Here is a 21,991-nt window from a genome sequence, read left to right as displayed (position 1 = left end):
AACGGTTTATAGCATCGTATCTTGGTGCAATCATAATGAGTCACACATATTGCATTATATTCTCAAAATCTCTCTCTAATTGCAAATACAAATCTCAGAATTATTTCCCTATCATAGCTTTTCGTTGTCAAGCTCTCAGTTCTAATATTCCGTTTTCCTTTCAGGAACTTGGCTGCTCCGATCCGACCTGCTTCGAACAATAGCACATCATTGGAGACATTCACAACACTGCATAAGGAGAGCTGTCATAGACTAGAATACTTGGTCGAAAGGCAGAAGCAGTTATGTATGCTGTCAGATAAAATGGTTCAGGTGGGATTTGGTTATCTAATTATAGATTATAAGGAGATACATCATTATATTAGATTATAGATAATTACATATTTATTATTACATATTTATTATTATATTAATGAAAAGATTAAACTCAAACTTTTTTGAGATTGAAGCGGTAAAATGAAATAAGGGAAACGAATGAATGTATTAAATTAATAACTGACTCTTAAACTATTTTGAACTATTGCTTCGGATCTAAATAATAAGCAAAGGAAGACGACCAATATCTACATGTGATGCTCTTGTAGTAAGATTATTTTGCGATAGTAGTACAAACAACTAATATTGATAAAGGGCATATCGTCTAAGTTCATTTAATGCATCAGGAAATTTCTAATTAGAGTTTTTCCATGGAATTTCTAATAATAGGTACTATAAAATACTGAACTACAATTTTAATATTTTCCGACGTTTGGTTTTGCACGATAGAGTTACTAAGTTACACTTATTATATTCGTAGTACAGAATAGCCTTTGGGAACACAGGACAGGTTTAGTGCGTATATGAATATCATAGAGGTCAATGACTTTTATTCTAATTAGTCTTGTCTAGTATTTAGAATTTGTATAGACTAGAGTTGAAGGTAGGTTAGTTTTTGAAGGAGCAATGTAGGTTTGGGTATGGATTAGAATAATGAGAAGATAGGATAAAAATAAACGAGAGAAACTAGTAAGATACCGGTCACCGGTGCCCTACATGGCAGTCAATGTGTTAAACAAAATATAATGTTCCAAATAAACAATTATTTTTAAATAGGACACATGTCACATAATTTATCTATATTTAATTACATATTTAATATTATAAAGCTGAGGAGTTTGTTTGTTTGTTTGAACGCGCTAATCTCAGGAACTACTGTTTTGATTTGAAAACTTCTTTCGGTGTTAGATAGCTCATTTATCGAGGAAGGAAGATTATATAATCACGCTAAGATCAACAGGGGGGAGGCCGGAGCACTGCGGGTAAAACCGCGGGGCACAGCTAGTATGTAATAACTAATAACTATGAAGGTTTACATAAATTTTGTAACATGTTTTCATAATCATGTTCGAATATAAAATTGTTCCACGCAAAAAGTTTTATTGGAAGTTTCGATTGAAAAAGTCTCATTTATTAAACAATTAAACTGAATGTCCCCATTAAATAGATATTTTACGTTCGAGTGTTGGGAATTGCAAATTGGATAGAGTATACTTGAATTGAGCAACCATTTGACTTCGATTTCTCATTAACTTCACAATGCTAGGGCTGGCAGAAGTGGCAGATAGTTAATAATCATATTGATATTGGGTAGACACAGAAAAAATGAAAGAAATAATATTATATAATAAAATAAAAAAGCATCTTAAAATTGCTGGATTAACTTAGATGATTATTATAGTTTTTCATTAATAATATTTAACTTTTGATTAAAATAACCATTATTTTTACTGTATTTGTAAATAATTAGGTACCTAGTTACAATAGAAATTATTCAATTGGTAAACACACGTAAAAACTACATTTGGTTGAAAAGACAGGGATAATTTTCAAATGAGATACATATAGACATAACATTCATTTGCCATTATAACATAAATATAAAATAGATAGAACATAATATTCAACAAATAATACATGTTGTGGCAACTGGCAACCCTATCAACGTTCATTGAGTAATTGTATAGAGATTTAAATGATAATTTCTGTCGGCAAGCTTGTTTAGCTTCTGTTTAATTCTTGCTTTATAAAGTTTTACTGAAATAAACCTTTAAGTTATAATGCTTATTTATATCTATAATGGTTAAGATGACTGTTTAATTAATAAAATGTTTGTATGAAAATTTTTATGACTTAATAATTGCTTATAATAATAAACATTATATTATATTATTTATTATTATTGCGTATTAGTTGGGATGTTTGGAATGGTTATGGGATTTTTATATGCAATTTACTTTAATGTAAGAGAAACTTTAAGTTTTTTAAATGCATTAATATTATATGAATGTGTGGAAGTAGATTTTACATTTAATTACAAAATATTAATTAATATTAATTTTATTACTATGAATATAATGAATAGCAAAATAGACAATATAGTTTATTAGTATGTTCTAATTATATCCAATTTTAAGAAAGAGTATCTTAAAATCCGTATTGATTAAAATACCAAACATTACTTACCTAAGTAATGCCAATTGCGATGTAATTATTTGTATGTTAATTATTTCAATTATATACGAATATCTATCACTAGCTGTGCCCCGCGGTTTTACCCGCAGTGCTCCGATCCTGTTGGTCTTAGCGTGATGATATTTAAAAATATGTAACGGTGGTAAATTTTAAAAATATGCAATGACGATTCAAAAGAGCTTCTAGAATGGTCTAATTGAATAAATGAATGTTTGAGTTTTAGTTTGATGTAGGTATAGTTTATAGCCGTCCTCGTATCTAACACGGAAAGATTTTTTCAAATCAGACCAGTACTTCCTGAGATTAGCGCGTTCAAACAAACAAACAAACTCTTCAGCTTCATAATATGAAGTGTAGATTTGAACCCATGTTGGTATTATCGATTATGTAATGATGATGGGCATTTTGCAACGACGATTAAGCACTTACAGCGTTCGCACTTAGCTTACCTATATTTCTTATTAGAATCATGAAGAGGATTCATATTTCTTGGAGTTTTACACTACTTTATTATTAGAAGTATGATAAATAACATAACAAGAATATGATGATATTGACGTTATTATCAGATTTATTGATCCTGCAGCTTCACTCCTGTTCACCCGCGGACTAGCCGCGGGCAAAAGCAAGTACATATTTTTATATCTTACGTATTCTAGTATATAAGCTATATCACTGCCAAGTATCATCAAAATCGGTTCAGTGATTTTCGCGAGAAAGAGTTACAAACAAACATCGATATATTCTTACAAACTTTCGCGTTTATGATAGGTATTAGTACGATAGGATTAGTAGGATTCTAGCTAGAATACGAAGATTTTATTTTTGGGTAGAATTCTTACACACATTGTAGTTTTGGGCAGGATTTTACATAAATGCTGCCTAACAAACATTCCATGAAACAAATGGTAGCTTTCTATAGTGTAACTTATACAAAAATATAATAATTATTCGGTTAATATTGCGTTGATATTCATGCAAATTTCAATATAGCCAGGTGATACGGTATACGTTTTAACTTTTATGTGTACATCCGTTGCGCCTGCGCTTTGATCTCTAAACTCACATAAATTTAGGATTATGGGTGCTTCAAATAGTTCTATAATTGCCAATGAATACAGGACGGTCGTAAAATAATAATCATTTTATTGTTACGTATTAATTTGTATTAATTGGATATTTTTATGTTTATTATTTGTAAGCTATTGTCGGATGAGAATTTTGTAGGATGAAGTTCCAAGATACCTACTTTTTGAAATAAAGTTATGTTAAGAAATTCAGAAATTTTTAACATTGAAGAGAAATTACAATTGCTTTATATGTTTTTTATAATACAACTTGCTGTTGCCCGCAGCTTCGCCTGCTTGGAAAAGATAAATTTCATGATACTATGGGGTTTTGTTACCCATGTAAAATGAAAGTCGTAGATTGTACCTAGATTAAACTTTTAATCAATTAATTAATTTTAATTATTATTGTATTCTGTGTCAATTGTGTTTGTTATTGTGGAGCCAAATAAATGATCTTTCTTTCTTTTTTCAATCTTTCACTATTAGGTACAATATTATGTTAATACTATACAATGTTTCACCACAATGAGTTCAGTCTATACAGGTTAACAGGAGACAATGAATTTGTGTCTTGGTCTTAGCTACGTATTAACTTTTTTTTTTTTTTTTTTTTTTAATTGGTAATAGGGAAGCGCTTGACCACAATCTCGCCTGATGTTAAGCTGAGATGTGGTCTAAGATGGAACGCGCTTCCCTAGAAGGTACCTGTTCACTCTACGCTTGAAGACCCCCATATTGTACTCGTCGGGGAACACAGACTCAGGAAGCATGTTCCAGTCCCTCGCGGTTCGGATAAAGAATGTGGAACCGAACCGCTTAGTCCGGGTACATGGAACGTCCACCATATGGCGATGCCTAGAATCTGTGCGCCTCGACGATCGAAGGAAGAACGGGGATGGCGGAACGAGATCGTGCAGTTCCGCAGCGCACTCTCCAAAGTGTATCCGATAGAAGACCGACAAGCTGGCCACTCTGCGGCGGTGACCGAGGCTCTGGAGCTTTTTGCCTACTAGGTCATCGTCGTTAATGAGCCTCTTGGCACGCCTCTCTATCGCCTCAAGCGCCTCCAGCTGGTACTTGGCGGAACCGTCCCAGAGGTGAGAGCAGTATTCCATGCACGATCGGACTTGTGCTTGATAAAGGTTGAGCAACTGTCCCGGGCTGAAATACTGTCTCACCTTCGCCAGAATTCCAAGCTTTTTTGAGGCTACTTGGGCTTTTGATTCTATGAAGGAACCAAAGTTCAGAGTAGGCGTTAAGGTGATACCAAGAAGCTCGAGGTGGTTAGTTATCGGCACGGACACACCCTGGAAAGTCGGAGTCAGGTGGAATGGACTCCGTTTTGCGGAGAATAGACACGCCTGGGTCTTGGACGCATTAAACTTGACCAGATTGGCATCGCCCCAGTCAGAGACCGCCTGCAAGGACAAGTTCATGCGATCAACCATCGCCTCCCGTAGAGACTGAATTTGTGCCGTACTGGCTCGCGCGCTGGATACATATCTCTCCACAACAGTGCTATCGTCTGCGTACCCATAGATACCGGGTTTCAGCAGATCGTTGATGTGTAGCAGGAAGAGTGTTGCGGAGAGAACTGATCCCTGAGGGACTCCGGCATTTATAGCCATTTGGTCGGACGAGCAGCCGTCGACGACTACCCGAAGCGACCGGTCTCTCAGAAAATCTGAGATCCAGGCGCAGAGACCAGCAGGCAGACCGTAGGATGGAAGCTTGCCAATAAGACTATCATGCCAGACCCTATCGAAGGCCTTTGAGATATCAAGGGAGACAGCAAGTGCTTCACCATGATTCTCGATAGCCTCGCTCCAGGTGTAGGTGGCGTACGCTAGAAGATCCCCAGTGGACCGGTTTCGGCGGAACCCGTATTGTCGGTCACTGAGGAGGTCGTTCGCTTCTAGGTGTGCCAGGAGCCGGCTGTTCAGTACACGTTCCATAGTCTTACAGAGTATGGACGTGACTGAAATTGGCCTGTAGTTGGAAGGGTCGGCACGACTGCCTTTTTTGGGCACAGGCTGCACGTTGGCAAGCTTCCATGATTTCGGTACTATTCCAGTCGTCAACGAAAGGCGAAAGAGGCGTGTCAAAACAGGAGCAAGTTCAGGCGCACAGGTTTTAAGAACTATGGCTGGAATTCCATCAGGGCCACTGGCTTTATTCACATCAAGATTCCGCAGCGTTTTAAGAACCTCCGTCTGACGGATGCGAATTTCCGGCATTTTCGCCTCGCATCCAGGTAGACTGGGAGGTTTTGCGCTTGCGGGATCCAGACGCGAATTTTCCGCAAATAGAGTAGCAAATAGGTTCGCTTTCTCTACGGCGGTGTGAGCCAGCGTCCCGTCAGGTTTCAGCAGTGGAGGAAGTGAGGGGCGGCAGAAATTCAATTCAACCGACTTTGCCAGGGACCAAAACGCTTTACTACCGGAGGGGTAAGAAGCCAGTTTGTTCCCTATACGGCTAACGTGGTCGAATCGAGCTTTCCGTAGAGCCTTCTTGCAGGACTTGGCAGCCCGGTTAAAGGCTTTCTTCTTTTCTGATACGTCCCTCGCTTTGCGGTGTCGAGCGTCAACCCAAGCCAGATAAGCCTCTTGCTTTAGCGCTTCAGCGCGTCTACAATCGGCTCTGAACCAGGGCTGAGCTTTGCCGGACATGGCTACGTCGGAGAATGGAATAAAGTACTCCATTCCCTGTCGCAACACATCAGTCACAGCATCCGCGCAGGTCGAAGGGTCTTCAGAAGAAAAGCAGACAGGCCGCCAAGGATATGACGCAAAAAAGGAACGCATCTCATCCCAATCTGCTGACTTGTATTGCCACACGCGCCGAGGGCCCTTAGGACTGGGATCGGGCGGCGAGTAGACAGATACAGATTTCACCAGACAGTGATCGGAGCTGCCAAGTGGCGAGGAAATCGCTACCGAGTAACGGTCTGGATCTGTTGTCAGCAGAAGGTCCAAGCAATTGGCCGTATGGCTCTCAACATCAGGAACCCGCGTCGCTCCTTGAACCAGCTGGGTGAGATTCAATGCTATAGCAAGTTTACGCATCTCTCTCCCAGCGAGGTCAGTGCACTGGTATGGGTATAGCCACTCCTGGTGGTGGGCATTAAAATCCCCCAGTAACACAAGCTGAGCGGAAGGGTATTTGTGTTGAGCAGCGTCCGCCACCTCACTTAGGTACTCTGTGAGCCTGATCGTCTCCTGGTCTCCGCTGTGCGCTCGGTAGACACATGCATAGAGAAGTTTCTCTGGGCCTGTGTCCACCAGCATCCATAGTACGGAAAAATGGGGGTCTTCAAGATACCGGAGACGCCGACAACAGATGTCGTCTCGGACGTACGCGCACACACCTGACCGAGCTTTAAAATTGTGCTCCAGGGTGTAGCCGGGATAGGACAGGTACGCCAAATCAGACGGACATCTTATCTGCGTCTCCGTGAGGAACAAGATACAGGGTTTATGAGTCTCAAGGTGGAAGTGGACTGCAGCGAGATTTGAGTGGAGACCTCTGATATTGGTGAGGTCCACTTTCAGCGAGAGGGAGTGCTGCCGCTGTGCAAACTTATTTCTGTATCTTGCCTTTTTCATGTTTTTTTTAGAGGAGAGTGAAGAAGGTAAGAAGACGGTAGTGAATCGAGGCGCTTTACAACTGGACCTGAGACACACACTTAGAAGCCGCAGTGACGGGGACTAGTCTGGAGACTGCGGGGACGCCCGAGCCCCCCCAAGTTGTCCATAGGGCCCTCTCATCCGGTCGCCAACCGGCACTATGGCGCAACTTGGGATTTTTCGCTGGTTGGCGGGGCAGCCTTTCACATGTGGCTAGCACGCTACTTGGGCCCCCTACTGACCAGCGGTCGGCCAGCGGTGCACCGTGCCTCGGATCCCGCTACCCTCCATGACTAGCCTCCGGAAGCAGCAACGACAGTGTGCGTCAGATCGTCCCGATTGTAAAAGCGCAACTGATTCGACCCGTCTTCACTACTGCTGCGTCACACTACTGCGTAATAACTAGAGAAAATTTGACGCCGCGGTTGGCGCAGTGGTAAAGTAACTGCCTACTGAGCCGACGGTCCCGGTTTCGATCCCCGGTCAGGGCAAATATTTGTGTGATGAACTCAATTATTTGTTCTTGGGTCTGGGTGTTATTATCTATATATAAGTTATTATCTATATCTATATTAGATAAATATAATATTTATTAAATATTATATTTATCGTCGCCTAGTACCCACAACACAAGCCTTAATTGAGCTTACTGTGGGACTAGGTCGATTTGTGTAATAATGTCCTATAATATTTATTTATTTATTTATTAAATTAACAGTCGAATCTATTTGAAATCTGGTCAAGTGCGTTCCGTTTCAGAACGCCACAGACAATAAAATATAGATAATAAAAGTGGTAACGCCACAATACAAAGTTCCATCCTTAGGTATCTACTATTTGATAACTACAATTTCTTAAACATCTTAATATACAACCTTAATAACCTTCTTTCACCTTCTAATATACCAACTTCTATAAATAAGCAACTATATATTTCAGGTTTTACAAACAGGAGCGATGCAAGCGGTGGAGGAATGTCAGCACCAATTCAGGAATAGTCGGTGGAACTGCAGTACTGTTGAAAACTCCACTGATATATTCGGCGGAGTGCTGAAATTTAGTAAGTATAATTAATATGTACGTATATTCGCCCGCGTTTTCAAAGAAAAACCCGCATGGTTCCCGTTCCCATGGGATTCCCGGGATAAAATGTGTGTTAATCCAAGTTACCCTCTATTTGGGTGCTAAATTTCATTGTAATCGGTTCAGTAGTATTTGCGTGAAAAAGTAACAAACAAACACACACACATGACACATCCATTAACACAAATTTTTAGTAGGAAGGATTAATAGGGTATATTTTTATACATTATCATTTTAACTGAAAGATAAACTAGACATAACATAAAATTATTTAAGAAGAAGTAGTGAAGTTGTACTAAATTATGGAGTCAGAGAGGAAAAAGCGCGCGAATGAAATTGATCACAGATAAAAAATGATTGTCAATAATTATTATGACGCTGTTGTCACGACGCGAAGTGTAAACCATAGACTAAACAATAATAAAAAAAACCACGAATTACGGTAAATTGCAATAACAATCATATTTTTCCATTGGTTTAAATACAATAATAATATCAATCACATCTTTAATTATTACTCCTAAATTTGTAACTACACATAATAATATGCTATTTCGTTAATAAATTGTTGGCAATTTTAGTTTACCTAAGCTGATACGCTCTTACTTTGTATCATACGATACTAAATCAGCCAGAATTAGAAAATATCAAATAAACAGCCCTTTTAGGATCAAAGGGCGGTATATCGTTTGAACTATTCGTTTCCTTTGTAACGTCAATTAGTACATACAGGTGGTTAAGCGGATACTCTGGTAAATACAGATGCTTACTGCTTAGGAATACTTACTGGTAATACGAATATATTCACTGGAATTATTTTAAAGGGATTTTTAGGGAGTGTTGGGCATTTTGATGTTATTTTATGTAGGGGTGGAGATGTTTTGCTAAAAATAATGTTTATTAGCAATTTTTTAAAATTTGCTTTATAAATAATTATAAGTATAAAGAGAGCAGTTAATGTCATATTCATTACTAATTATCATTTCTGTAAATATATTAACTGCCCGCGTAAAATGATCTACAAATATACCGATATACCTATGCATAAATAATTCTATTTGTAATTTACCAAATAATTATTAGAAATATTACATGTACAAATGAAACAAAAACAAAAAAACGATACAATAGAAGCTTAAAATTGTAGCTTTTTCATCATACAATACTCTTCGTGATTTGTATTATTTTCTAAAATATCTTTGTTTATATTATCCTTTTGTTTACTTATTGAGTAAATAAGGAAAAAACACTTCTATTAAGGAAGAGTGAATTTTATTATCCTCCAACCAACTCTAAATAAGTGTTCGACTGAAACGAAAATAGCTAAGAACCACAACGTCTTGTATAAAAGTGGATCACCCACACATTACATCACTTCAAGACTTTCAAGGAATTACTTCTTCATGGCATTTGTTTATTTTCAATTGTCTATTACCGAGATCACGTGCGTACGCGTTGATGGAACCCGTCCGTTTGTTAAACAAACCCTGCGATCATCGGTCCAATATAACCTGACCTTCCATGATGCCGGGCGCTACTGGAGCCTCAAACTTAACGAGCCCTTGCGCAGGTCAATCACATTGGTTCTTAGAATTGCTGATGGTCAATGAACTGATTTTTTCGAAATATAGAACATGGGAAGTGCATAATTGTTATCAGCTTTTCAAGTTTGTGTTTGGCTTAACGAATTTCAATTATATCGATAATCTAAATAGAACGAGAATACTGGAATCGATTCCGTGAAAATCGATCAAATATTGTATATAAAATCGAATAGAATGTTTATTTATAATAATTTTATGATGTAAATTTAGAAGGAATGGTAGGTATATGACGCATCCATGATTCGTTGTAAACACAAGTCCCTCCTATGTCTATCTGAATACGCGCTAATCATACAAATAATTTATAATATCATAGTCATATTAAATTGATAATTGTTAATACTGAATACATAGTTTTAACTATTTCTGATAATTAACTTTCTAGTTTCTATACGCCTATAATATCATTGATCTCTTCTAGAATTTTGCTAAGTAGCGTTCGTCCACGCACATCATCAGCTGCGCGTCCCAGTCAGTGGCCATATCTTGATTAGCTAAAACTGGTACACTCTTTATATCAGAATCTCACGAAGCCGCTTTCGTCCACGCTCTATCATTATCGGTCTACCCACTCAGTGACCAGAGCGTGTAGGTAATTATTAAAATCATCATCACAGCCCATAATATATTCTCACTGCTGGGACACGCGCGTCCCTTAAGGGATCAGTCCATTATCCATCCAATTAAAATATTATCCTAAAATTTATGTTATGTCTCTTTCAGAATCTCGTGAAGCAGCGTTCGTCCACGCGCTGTCGTCAGCTGCGCTGGCCCACTCAGTGGCCAGAGCGTGCAGTCGGGGCGAACTCAATGAGTGTTCGTGTGATGCGAGAGTGAGGAAGCGGACTCCACGGCATTGGCAGTGGGGAGGGTGTTCTGAGGTAATTGATTGGAAGCCTTTAAGTTGTGATTTAAACATTATGCTTTATTTTGGTTGGAACCTTTTTTTTTAATACTTCATCCGAAGAATGGTGTAAACACATAACCAATGAATTTATACAAAATTCAACCATACGTTTGTGTATACTATTATATTAATACTGAAAATAAAGAAAATGCTGTCATTATAAACACAGCTGATGTAAAATATTCTTGCAACTTCGCGTTAAAAAATGATATGCTTCACCGATCGAATATTAAATAGTGCAAGCCTAGAGATCTAGTTAAAATGAAAATGTAGTTATTGGAGATACAAGAATTTTCATGATAAATAATTATCCCACATATTAATGATTGTCTTCTTCTAACAAACCAGATTCGTAAACTGATACGGAGGAAGAAGACTTTATCTCCGTAATAAACGAGAATTAAACACAACTTGCAGATTTATGAAATGTATTAAATAAGGAAACATTTGCTTTCAGGATATAAGATATGGAGAAATGTTCAGTCGCGATTTTGTTGATGCCAAAGAAGATAAGGAAACTGATGAAGGACTGATGAATTTACATAATAATGAAGCGGGACGTCGGGTAAGTGAAGGAAAACTTACTTGTATTTATATGCTGTGATTAAGGCTGTGATAGTTGAGAGTTGAGACGTAATGCCACCATAATAAAGTATAACTTGAATTAATACATTATTTATTTATCTCTTTAACCACTTGATCATTGTTTCGTAGAAAATATGAACATTTTATTATTTTAAGGTCGCTCAAAGTGTGATTGTTCAAAGTATCAAAGCCTAGCTGAACCATTTTATCGGGCAGTTTAAGTTTTCGTTCACCATTTATTTATTTACTAGATTTCCTCCCGCGGCCTCGCGCGCATTTTTAAAGAAAATCCCGCTTAGTTGCCGTTTCTGTGGGATTTCCGAAATAAAAAGTAGCCTACGCCTTTAGCTACCTACATACCAAATTTCATTGTAGTCGGTTCTGTAGTATTTGCGTGAAAGAGTAACATTCATCCATCCTTACAAACTTTCGCATTTATAATATTAGTAGGATTTATTGGTATTGGTTTTACTTATAATAACATTGATAACCTGCTCTATTATCCAGGCGGTACGTGGCCGCATGCAGCGTGTATGCAAGTGCCACGGCATGTCGGGCTCGTGCTCCGTGCGCGTGTGCTGGCGCCGCCTGCCGCAGTTGCGGCTTGTTGGTGACGCGCTGACTACGCGGTATGAAGGCGCGTCGCATGTTAAGGTGAGGGATTTTATTTAATAATTAAGCAAACCGGTCGAACTCCGTTTCGCCACCAGAGACACCTTTTCTTTGCTATAAACCTCACGGAGTCCGAGACCTGTCCAACGAATGCAAAACCGTGGAAATCGGTTCGTGCGTGTGAGTTATAGCATCAGGAATGAAAACCCGACTTATTTTTATATAGTAGATAAGGGCGTATTCAGAAAGAAAGCTTGAAACTTATAAGCGCTTATAAGCGCTTATCGGCGCTTATAATATAAGCGCTTATCGGCCCGGCTCAGGCTCACGTGATACTAAGAAATTAACTAATGATAATTTAAATGTTTGCAAAGATATATATTTTAGGTTAGAGGTCGAGATGGAGAGAAATCGTAGTAGAAGTACAGTTTTACAGTTTACATAAGGTAAAGGCAAGGTACCTATAGAGGGAAAGACAATTTTTGGTAGAAGTATTTTTAGAAGCGTTTTTGAATTATTCAATTATCCAAAAATACACAGAACCGTTGTAGTGTTAATTTTCTTATTCCAGGTGGTAGAGCGGAAAAGAGGCAAAAATATAAGAAAGCTGCGACCGATACACTCTGATATGAAGAAGCCGAATAAAACTGATCTTGTTTATCTCGAAGATTCGCCTGATTACTGCGAACCTAATGACGAGTAAGTATAAAAATATAAGTTCTTGCGTCATTTTCGAGCTGCAATTTTAATTGTAAGAAATTTGTTCAGCAATTCTCATAGAATGTGAAAGTCATAATTTCATTACTGTTACACTTTCAGCTCATGTAGAAATTTATCATAGTCTTAAGCTATGAAAATTTTACTTTTTCATAATATAACCGTTCATAAGCTACAATGTAGCAAACGTACGAAAACTTGCCCGAGATACAATCATTTTACCATATTACCTTCTTCTTCTCTTTTCGTCATACCTTTTTGCTTTACCTCGAAAACCAATACTGTAGTTATGTCTTTTATCCATACCTTTTTGCTTCGGAAAAAAATTATACAAATCAAATTTTGATGCCTCGCTTTATACAGCTAACACTTATCCTTTGCCTAAGGGTTCGCCTGGTAGAGATCACTCTGAAGCGATAAGGCCGTCCATCAGACATATTAATGCTGTATAAGACTTTTTATTTCCTTATCTATTTTATAAAAATAATATGTATAATAAAGTGTCAAAAATAAATAAGTAATTAATATTGTGTCCCTTGTAAATAAATATTTTTCAGGACAATTTTCACACAAGGCACAATTTGATCCCATACTAATTTCGCTTGTGTTATGGAAACCAGATGGCTGATAAACATACATACATAATTTTTAAATAAATACTTATATAGATAATTAACACCTAGACACAGAGCAAACATCTATATTCATGAAATATTTGTCCCGGGTGGGAATCGAACCCACGACCTCTGGCTTGGAAGGCAGGGCCACTACTAACCATGCCAACCGGTCAGTCAAATAAGTTAATATTGTTCTTCATTCATCACTCTTGTTCTATCTATCATCTTATCGGAAACTAAAATCTTCTCCCAGGCTAGGCATCCTGGGCACGCGCGGGCGCACGTGCAACCGCACGTCAGCAGCGCTGGACGGGTGCCGCCTGCTGTGCTGCGGGCGCGGCTACCAGACGCGCGTGCGCGACCACGAGGAGAAGTGCCGCTGCCGCTTCGTGTGGTGCTGCCGCGTGCACTGCGAGGTCTGCAGGTCTAAGCGAGACCATCATGTGTGCAACTAGAAAGGAAATGTAACAGTAACAGTGGCCAAGCAATCCCCTTTTACTGTACAATAGTATAGTAACAAAATAAAAATGTATGCGTGTACGTACACACGTAAGAAGTGAAACTTCTTTATGACCTTATTTTTTTTAAATAATTTACAGTAAGTATTCAACTTTACAGAAATACGTCGAATCACGCGTGGTAGGGATAAGAAAAAGATGGCGCGTAACGGAAAAATGTCACGCGTAACGAAAAAATGTTACACTAAATTTTTTTTCCAACCCCGATAAAGAAGTTTCACTTCAAAAAGGAACACTGGCGAAACTGACAAAATGTTCGAACGGTTATCCCATACTTATTATCGTTTATCACAGTAAGCAGAATACGAACATTAGTGAAACTGACAAAACATTAAAAATTTACATACCTTTTAAGCGCGTCACACACGGTAAAGATACTATAATATTATTTTATGTTAAGATTCTCGAATATAAAATATTACAATTTACAGTATCTTAAGGTATCCGGTATCAGTGTTCTGACCATCATTTTTCTTTTTGTCATTGCGTACTAAGACCCCTGTAGAACCGCCATCCTGTTACAAATGACCCGAAACACTGACACAAAATTTCGGCTTAACAGTGGCCAAGCACTCCCCTTTTACTGTACTAGTACAGTAACAAAAAAGTTAACACAGTAAACATGTAGTACACGGCTAAACTGACAAAATGTTCGACTGGTTATCCCATACTTACTATCGTTTATCACAGTAAGCAGAATACGAACATTAGTGAAACTGACAAAACGTTCAAAATTTACATACCTTTTATAAGGAGAATGGTTTGTCACAGAAAACAGATATACGAACAGTGGCGAAATTGACAAAATGTTTGAAATACATTCATACCTTTTAAAGATAATAATTAAACATAGCTCTTTTGCAGACTATGATGATTTTATCTACTATTCATAAAAAAAACTCACTGCTTACATACATATGCATCGACAAGACTCATCAGTGGTGTTGTCAGAAACGAGAGCTTCAAAGAACAAACGAAACGTTTTCATCCAACGTAACAAGCCTATTGTTTGAATGGTTCGTAGATAACACAGTATGAAGACTTTATACTATGTAGATAATTTAATCGGAAAGGCTTAATTAAGTTACTGTTCGTATTCTATTTACTATGGTTATTTTGTACCTACATGACGATAAAATGTGTTGATGTTCTGAAAGCAGAATGTTCCGTTTTTTATTTCAATTCGGAAATACGTCTTCTCTTGAAAAACTGTAATTCTGTTTTTTTTTTACAATTTGGAATGTGAATTGATTTAATTTCATATAGTTACATTAGCTAGAAGTTATATTTCAATTTTGTTAATTAAAAGTTCTGTTTCTTACACAAGTTAAGGTTACTGCTTAAATTTATTATTTATGTCACGTCAAAAAGAATGTTTGGTGAACCCACGCTGAACCAATAAATAAACTATGGCGCGGGTCAAACACAAGCGGCGCGGGCGCGGGCGTGCCATTAGCGCACCTCTTGAATCTGTTTTGCACCACGTCCTTCTTATACATTTTGTATGAAACAATTTTGGAAAGGCGACGAGGCGGCACGCCACGGTTGTGCCAAGGTTGCGCCGCCCCAAAATTATTTCATACAAAATGACAATAGCGCACCCGATGCACGCCGGCAGCGCGCCCGCGGCGCGCCGCGGCGCTCCTAATAGTTACATATAATTCTTCTAGCTCAATAGCATGTCAAGAGCATTTTTGAAGTGACACTTCTGTAGGTGCGTTAAAAGTAAAATTTCAAGTCGCATCATGGCAATACCGTCACGTCATGGAGAAAGGCGACAATTTTTGGTATCTTTGTATCTTGCCAAAGAAGTTTCACTTCTGACACGTGTGCTCGGCACACACGCTCTTTTTATAATTCTGGTATTTCAACAATAAAATCATAATAATATTGTATTTGAGACTATGGATACTTGCGTTATCAAAATGTTTGTATGTTATTCATGCTTAGAATAAGTTTTTTCAATGGACTGATTTATTTAATATAATTCTTAGCATTATGTAATTTTAATAAGCTTTAATATTATTTACAGTATTAACTACTAACTTATTATATTTTACGTTTTATGTAAAAAGTTGTACATAGTTTCTTTGTTAATATTTTAGTTAAGATATTTAATAATTTAATTCTGATTTATGTTGCTGTATCATTGACTTATTTAAGTTTATTTCAATATTATGCTTTTAAGAAAAATTTCGTGAGAATTTATTTTTCAAAATATGTAGGTATAATTTTTTCAGCGTTGTTCAAATACCATTTACCTAATTACATAATTATTATGATACAATTAAGTTTAATTTTTGCGTTCTAATTGTAGACATTATTATTAGAATTGTATGAAACATTTTTTTTATTTAACATGTACCCCGCAATAACATTAATATTTATATTAATAATTCATAAATGTAAATAAATTCGCAATATGTACTTATTAGTGTTAAGTTATTTTTACGTTCTACCTCAGAAGGGAATCTTTTAATTCAATCTTCATGTTTTAATATAAGTAATAAGCATTGTAAATTATTGATAATATTTAGTAAATTATTTTATTAGATTGTGATAGCTTTCACTAAAATTGAGGGTGATTCTATTACGATACTGTTTCTTTTTTTCATAAATTTAAGAAATTTTAAGTCTGTGAAATCTATAGCCGTGAATTTTTCCCGCCATAACAATTATGTGAATCATCATCATATAATAAAGCTTAAAATAACTACTATGAAGTTTAAAAAAAGTTTTAAAATAAATTAAATAACAAAAATGATATATCTATTATTTGTCTTGAATAAAATGAAAGAATAGGTATCATCAGCTGCCCTTTTCTTTCCCAACTGATAAGAGTGAGAGGTAATGCTTATTAAATGTAATAGAATCACCGTCAATATACCTAATTTTCTTAACTTATACTTAATGTACTTATGCATGTAAATAATACTATTATGTGTACATCATACAATTTAGAATAATTTAATGGATTTTATACAATAATTTTAACAGTTGGCAGTATTTTTGAAGTATTGTAATTATTACTTTAATAAGTAATCTCTTTAAATAACATTTTACCTACCATATGCAATGTCTTATATAATTTAAAAACAGTAGAAATATTCGTCGAACCTACCATAAATATTAATAAATTAATTTATAATGAAGTAAATACCAAATTAAACTTAAAATTTTAGTACTTTTCATTACTAGAAATCGTTTCGTATTTTCTATAGCTTAAAATTAATATTAATAATTGTATAATAGCAGGATACTGCATTGTTAGGTTCAATCAAAGACTCATTATAACCGTTTTTAAGATTGTAGTTAGGTATCGGTGTAAATTACATAATAAAATGTATTTAAAAAACAATGTCTTTTATTTAAATTGTATATACTATACCTACCTATCCCCAATTCATTTTTAGCCTACATAGATTCTGTTTTTATTAAAAATATTTATTATTAGATTTTAAAGTACAGTTTGATTTAGGTTAATGTTTAAATTCAAAGTAAAAGCCTGTATCCTATACTAAAATTATAAAGGCGAAAGTTTGTAAGTATGGATGTATGGATGTATGGATGTTTGTTACTCTTTCACGTAAAAACTACTGAACCGATTACAATGAAATTTAGCACAGATATCGAGGGTAACTTGGATTAACACATAGGATAGGTTTTATCCCGGAAATCCCACGGGAACGGAAACTATGCAAGTTTTTCTTTGAAAACGCGGGCGAAGCCGCGGGCGGAAATCTAGTTCAACTATAAAGGAAAGTCGTGTACATGTAGTTGTAAGTAAGTTGTAAGTTTATATGTAGTTTATACCACCAATAACTCAAGAAAGGCTGAACGAATATTATTTTATTATTCTTATTGGATTAGGCTATTAGCGCTATAAAAATTTAAATAGATAATAACAAAAAAGAAACACCAGCAGTGCCAGAGTGTCAGCACAGACTAATAATAATATACTACGTATGTGTCAGCTAGTAACAACTAAAAAGTAAACTAATTTTGTTTAAATAAAGCGCCATCTCTACTACGCACAATGTACTAAATGCTTTCATTGGTGAACGTTATTGAAATCTCCAAGATGGCGGCGGCATGAAAAGATTTCGCGGTAAAAAGTTAGAGAGCGGGCTTAGCAAATTTTATATCGTTACTTTACTTATTCTATAATAATAATATGTAAAAAATAAAAATGTATGTAAATAGAGCTAACAACGATAAAATTAAAACATATCGTTTGTTTGAGCTTTGCTAAGACAATAAGAGCTTTCATAATATGAGGAAAATAAATAATACACTAGTCATGCAGTTATCTTTTAATATTTTTCGTATTACCTGTGGTATTACTGTCCGAGACGATTTCCTAACCATGGATAAAAAGGTACAGGGGCAGGAGTTGCATGCCATGTTTCTCTGAAAGAAAAGGAGTTGTAACTACTTAATAACGTTTTGGTATTTTTATTACGTAAATTTCAGGAACTACGGAACCCATTTGAAAAGTTATTTCACCGTTGCATAACGCCGTGACTGTTGAGTGCTCGGTATAATATGCTACCACGGGCAAAGCCGGGATCGCTGCATGTGTATTTTAGTACCTAATAAAAAAAAATCAAGAAGGTTTACACATTTCAATCAAAATATCAATAATTTTTCGGTCTTTTCAAATATTCTGTACAAAAGCGACTCATTAATATTTCAACATAGCAATCCTGAATATTGTTCAGAGCTTTCAGACCTTGAAAATAGGCATAAATTATTGATTTAAATACGTGACTTACATCCAAATGCCTTGCGTACAAGTGACTACAGAACTCAACGAGAAATATCAGTTCTTTTGCAAGGCTTTTAACGATATTCCTTAATCTAACATCTCACTGACGATAACCTATAAAATAAAAATAATTATAGATTAAATTAATATTCTTATAATGGTTTATAGTACCTTGTAAGACTTCACTCTAAGAAAATCCAAATGAAATTTTATAAGAAGCGTCTAATTACAAGAAGAATACATAATTCTCCTTGATTATAATTATAGAACAGAATGTATGAACTAAATATAGACCTTTTTGATAATCTAAATTAATTTTGGAACATCAAAATATATTTTATGTCACGAACTTTTTGGTTTCCAGGAACCTCTCTTGATTAATTTTAATTAGTGCGCTCGAAAACTGCTTTTATGGTACAATGTAGTAGGTATACAGTATTTCTGTCTTAAAATATTATCTATGTTTCAATTTTTTTTTTTGGTTTGAGTATGAAGTTTTGAAGTGGCATAACCAGTTAAGGTTTCTTAAATTAAATTAAAGCCAGTTTTCTGACTTTGAAAACTGGCTTTAATTTACTTTAGCCTGACTTCAAAACTTTTAGCTACTTTACGGATACTAAATACATACTATATTATAGACGTCTTGTATTGTATTAATCTGTACTAAAAAGCAATCAAGAGCTCTTCGTAACCAATGCAGGTTACGAAATGTTATTTCATTGATTGAACCATCACGGCACCAATGTAGTGTTTTCGACGTTCCGTACCATTGACTGGAACCAGCCATCTTCATAGTTTCTTTCTGTACTGACTGACTGACTGTGACTGTGGGTTGTTTTGAACTTTAGAGAAATGGTGTCTCACAGTTTATAACTTAAGAAGGAAAATAGTGTCTCCTTTTACTGTTTTTTTTTATTACTTTACTGTTTATTACTGTAGATTGTAGGTGTTATAGGCAACCGTGTTAAGTAAGGGTCTTCTTATAATATCATTATTATTTTTCTAATCACCTAGGCACTGTATTTTTCTATTATCTTCTGATTCTTCTAATAATGTCCTAAAAAAAATACTATTTTTACTAGGAAACTAAGTAAATACGACAGGAGAACCTTACATTTTTATAAATTGTTTCTCAATGTTTTTCTATATTTCTCCTTTATTATTATAACTTATGTACTTAGAAGATAATCATAATGAGCCAACATGTTCTTTGATACTACAAATAAATACACGATTCTATTTAGAGACATTGGTGTTTTGCACGCCTCATAAGCGAAGCGTTGAGGTGGGTACTACTGTCACTTCGCGCAAAACATCTGATTTTTCAAACTTAAAATGTCTTTATGAATCATACATTGCACTTGTAAGATAATACATACACACACATATTAAGAAAAAACACTATTTTTAACATTCATGATATTTTTGATGTCATTTTTGTTATTTAAACTAGTTAAAAACAGTTTAAAAAAGTTCTGTCTTGGACGTCCGTGTGTCTGTATGTGCGGAGGATTTTCTTGTTAACACGATAGCGACCGAAATACTTTACTAATCGAGTCTTTTTTTTCTCTTACGCTTGAGTATGCTCAGGAATAGAACCCTTTCATTTTTCAGGGTCTGATTCGATGTGGTTTAATTGTTATTAAATAAACAAAAATAATTATTAAAAAAAAATTATGAGGCGTGCACTTTTGGATTTTCCAAACTATTTTATTTGCTAAGAATCATCCCCCTAGCATCATAACATTAGATTCGCAGAAAACTGTCTATAAGACAAACAAATAACAGTGCGTAGATAAATATAAAAAAAATGTTGACTTATAATAATAATAAAAAATATTGAAAATTGCTTTACATATTTTTTTTATTACATATATAATATGTTACTGTAAGATGAGATACCTATATCGTTACTTATTTTATAATATAACTCGCGGGATTATTAACTGATTGTAAAGTAACGAAAAATAACTTACGCGATAACTAAAATAGTCCGGTATAGTTTTCATGGTACCTACTACCTACAATTGACCGCAAGTGACAAGTGACCGCCTCCTTAGTACAGTGGTTGACGCGTGAGCGTAAAACCGAGGGGTCCTGGGTTCGATTCCCGGTGGAGACGAAGAAAAAAAAATGTCTCGGTCTGGCAGGACACAGAAGGCTGATCACCTACTTGTCTCTAAATAAATTCGATCAGTGAACCAGATGTATAATGCATCTGCCCCTTACCCCACTAGGGGACATGGGACTTCACACTTCACACTACCTACAATTTATAATTTCGCCATTTATAATGAACCTACTAACGTTGATGAAGCGTTGATGTAACTAATGTTACGGTGACTTATAGGTATTAGGTACCCGTTATAATATTATGTAGATGACCCAGATATCAGACAATATTCTGAACATTACAGAGTACTTTAAGCACTGTTCCATAAAAATAAATAAAGAATACCAGTAGTGTACACCCTTTTTATTTTATTCAAGCCTTCAATTGGCGATATAATTTTTATGAACAGCTCTTCCTAACGTTATTGCGCTATATTATTATTACGTTCAATGTTATATGGAAATTAGAACTACACTTACGACTTTTATATCTATTGACATACTTATCTAAAGGTTTATAATTATTAATTATAATGTTATACTCATTTTATATAGGTACTAGATTGAATACCTAAGTAGCATACACACTTCAACTCACAGGTAATTTGAATCTAATGCACATCTTAAAATTCTTAAATTTTGTATTGATCTAATCACACGTCTTTTGAGAGAAAAAAAGAAAGTCTAAAAATTGTTCCTGATTATATTGGCGTGAGCAATACTAGAGAAATTAATTTAATCAAATGTTCAAGTAATTTGGTCTTAAAATAATTGTGTAGGTACTCGTACTTTAGATTTATTTCAGAGGAGCTAATCAATTTTCTGTAAACTTCGCTATCTTTATCGGAAGAAAATGTGTTAAAAGTTTAACTTGTTCCAAGTTGATTCATTGACTTGTGTACTTCGTTTTCAGATCGAGTAATTTTATCTTGCACACTTAAAAATCTAAAGTAGTGAGGGCAATTTATATTGATAACAATGGTGTTGTAATAAAAAATTACATTTCATTTTTTTAATGATTCACATCTCCAAATAGCACTAGTGGGATTATGTGAAGTCATGATTTATTTACATAGTAATCTGAAACTTTAGAAATAGAAAATTCTGACTGAGTTGGTTCTACACTAGAGACTTACTAGAGAATATAAAGTTACAAAGAGAATCATCGTTGTGCTAACACAAAGATACACGATAGTGATTGTCTTTTAATATCGAGGAAAGAAATAAAACGAACAGGAAATAATATCTATATTATTTTATT

The 21,991-nt window shown here is 35.5% G+C and overlaps 1 protein-coding gene across 1 annotated transcript in view; it reads left to right on the top strand.

Moving 5' to 3' along the window:
• LOC149898610 (protein Wnt-4-like) overlaps positions 1-13,787 on the top strand; it is a 58,980-nt gene extending 45,193 nt beyond the window's left edge. The window contains exons 2-8 of the mRNA XM_090114811.1: positions 165-312; positions 8,147-8,267; positions 10,618-10,775; positions 11,259-11,366; positions 11,894-12,040; positions 12,570-12,697; positions 13,586-13,787. Of these exons, the coding sequence (XP_089970937.1) occupies positions 165-312; positions 8,147-8,267; positions 10,618-10,775; positions 11,259-11,366; positions 11,894-12,040; positions 12,570-12,697; positions 13,586-13,787 (1,012 nt within the window). The remainder of the gene's footprint in view (positions 1-164; positions 313-8,146; positions 8,268-10,617; positions 10,776-11,258; positions 11,367-11,893; positions 12,041-12,569; positions 12,698-13,585) is intronic.
• The last annotated feature ends 8,204 nt before the right edge of the window (positions 13,788-21,991 follow it).

Source organism: Colias eurytheme, chromosome 22, assembly GCF_061535395.1.
Source record: "Colias eurytheme isolate Ceu_HAF_F1 chromosome 22, ilColEury1 Martin Lab GWU primary, whole genome shotgun sequence".
Taxonomy (NCBI): Eukaryota; Metazoa; Arthropoda; class Insecta; order Lepidoptera; family Pieridae; genus Colias; species Colias eurytheme.
Note: the sequence above shows the minus strand (reverse complement) of the source record. Positions and strands in the feature narration are given on the sequence as shown.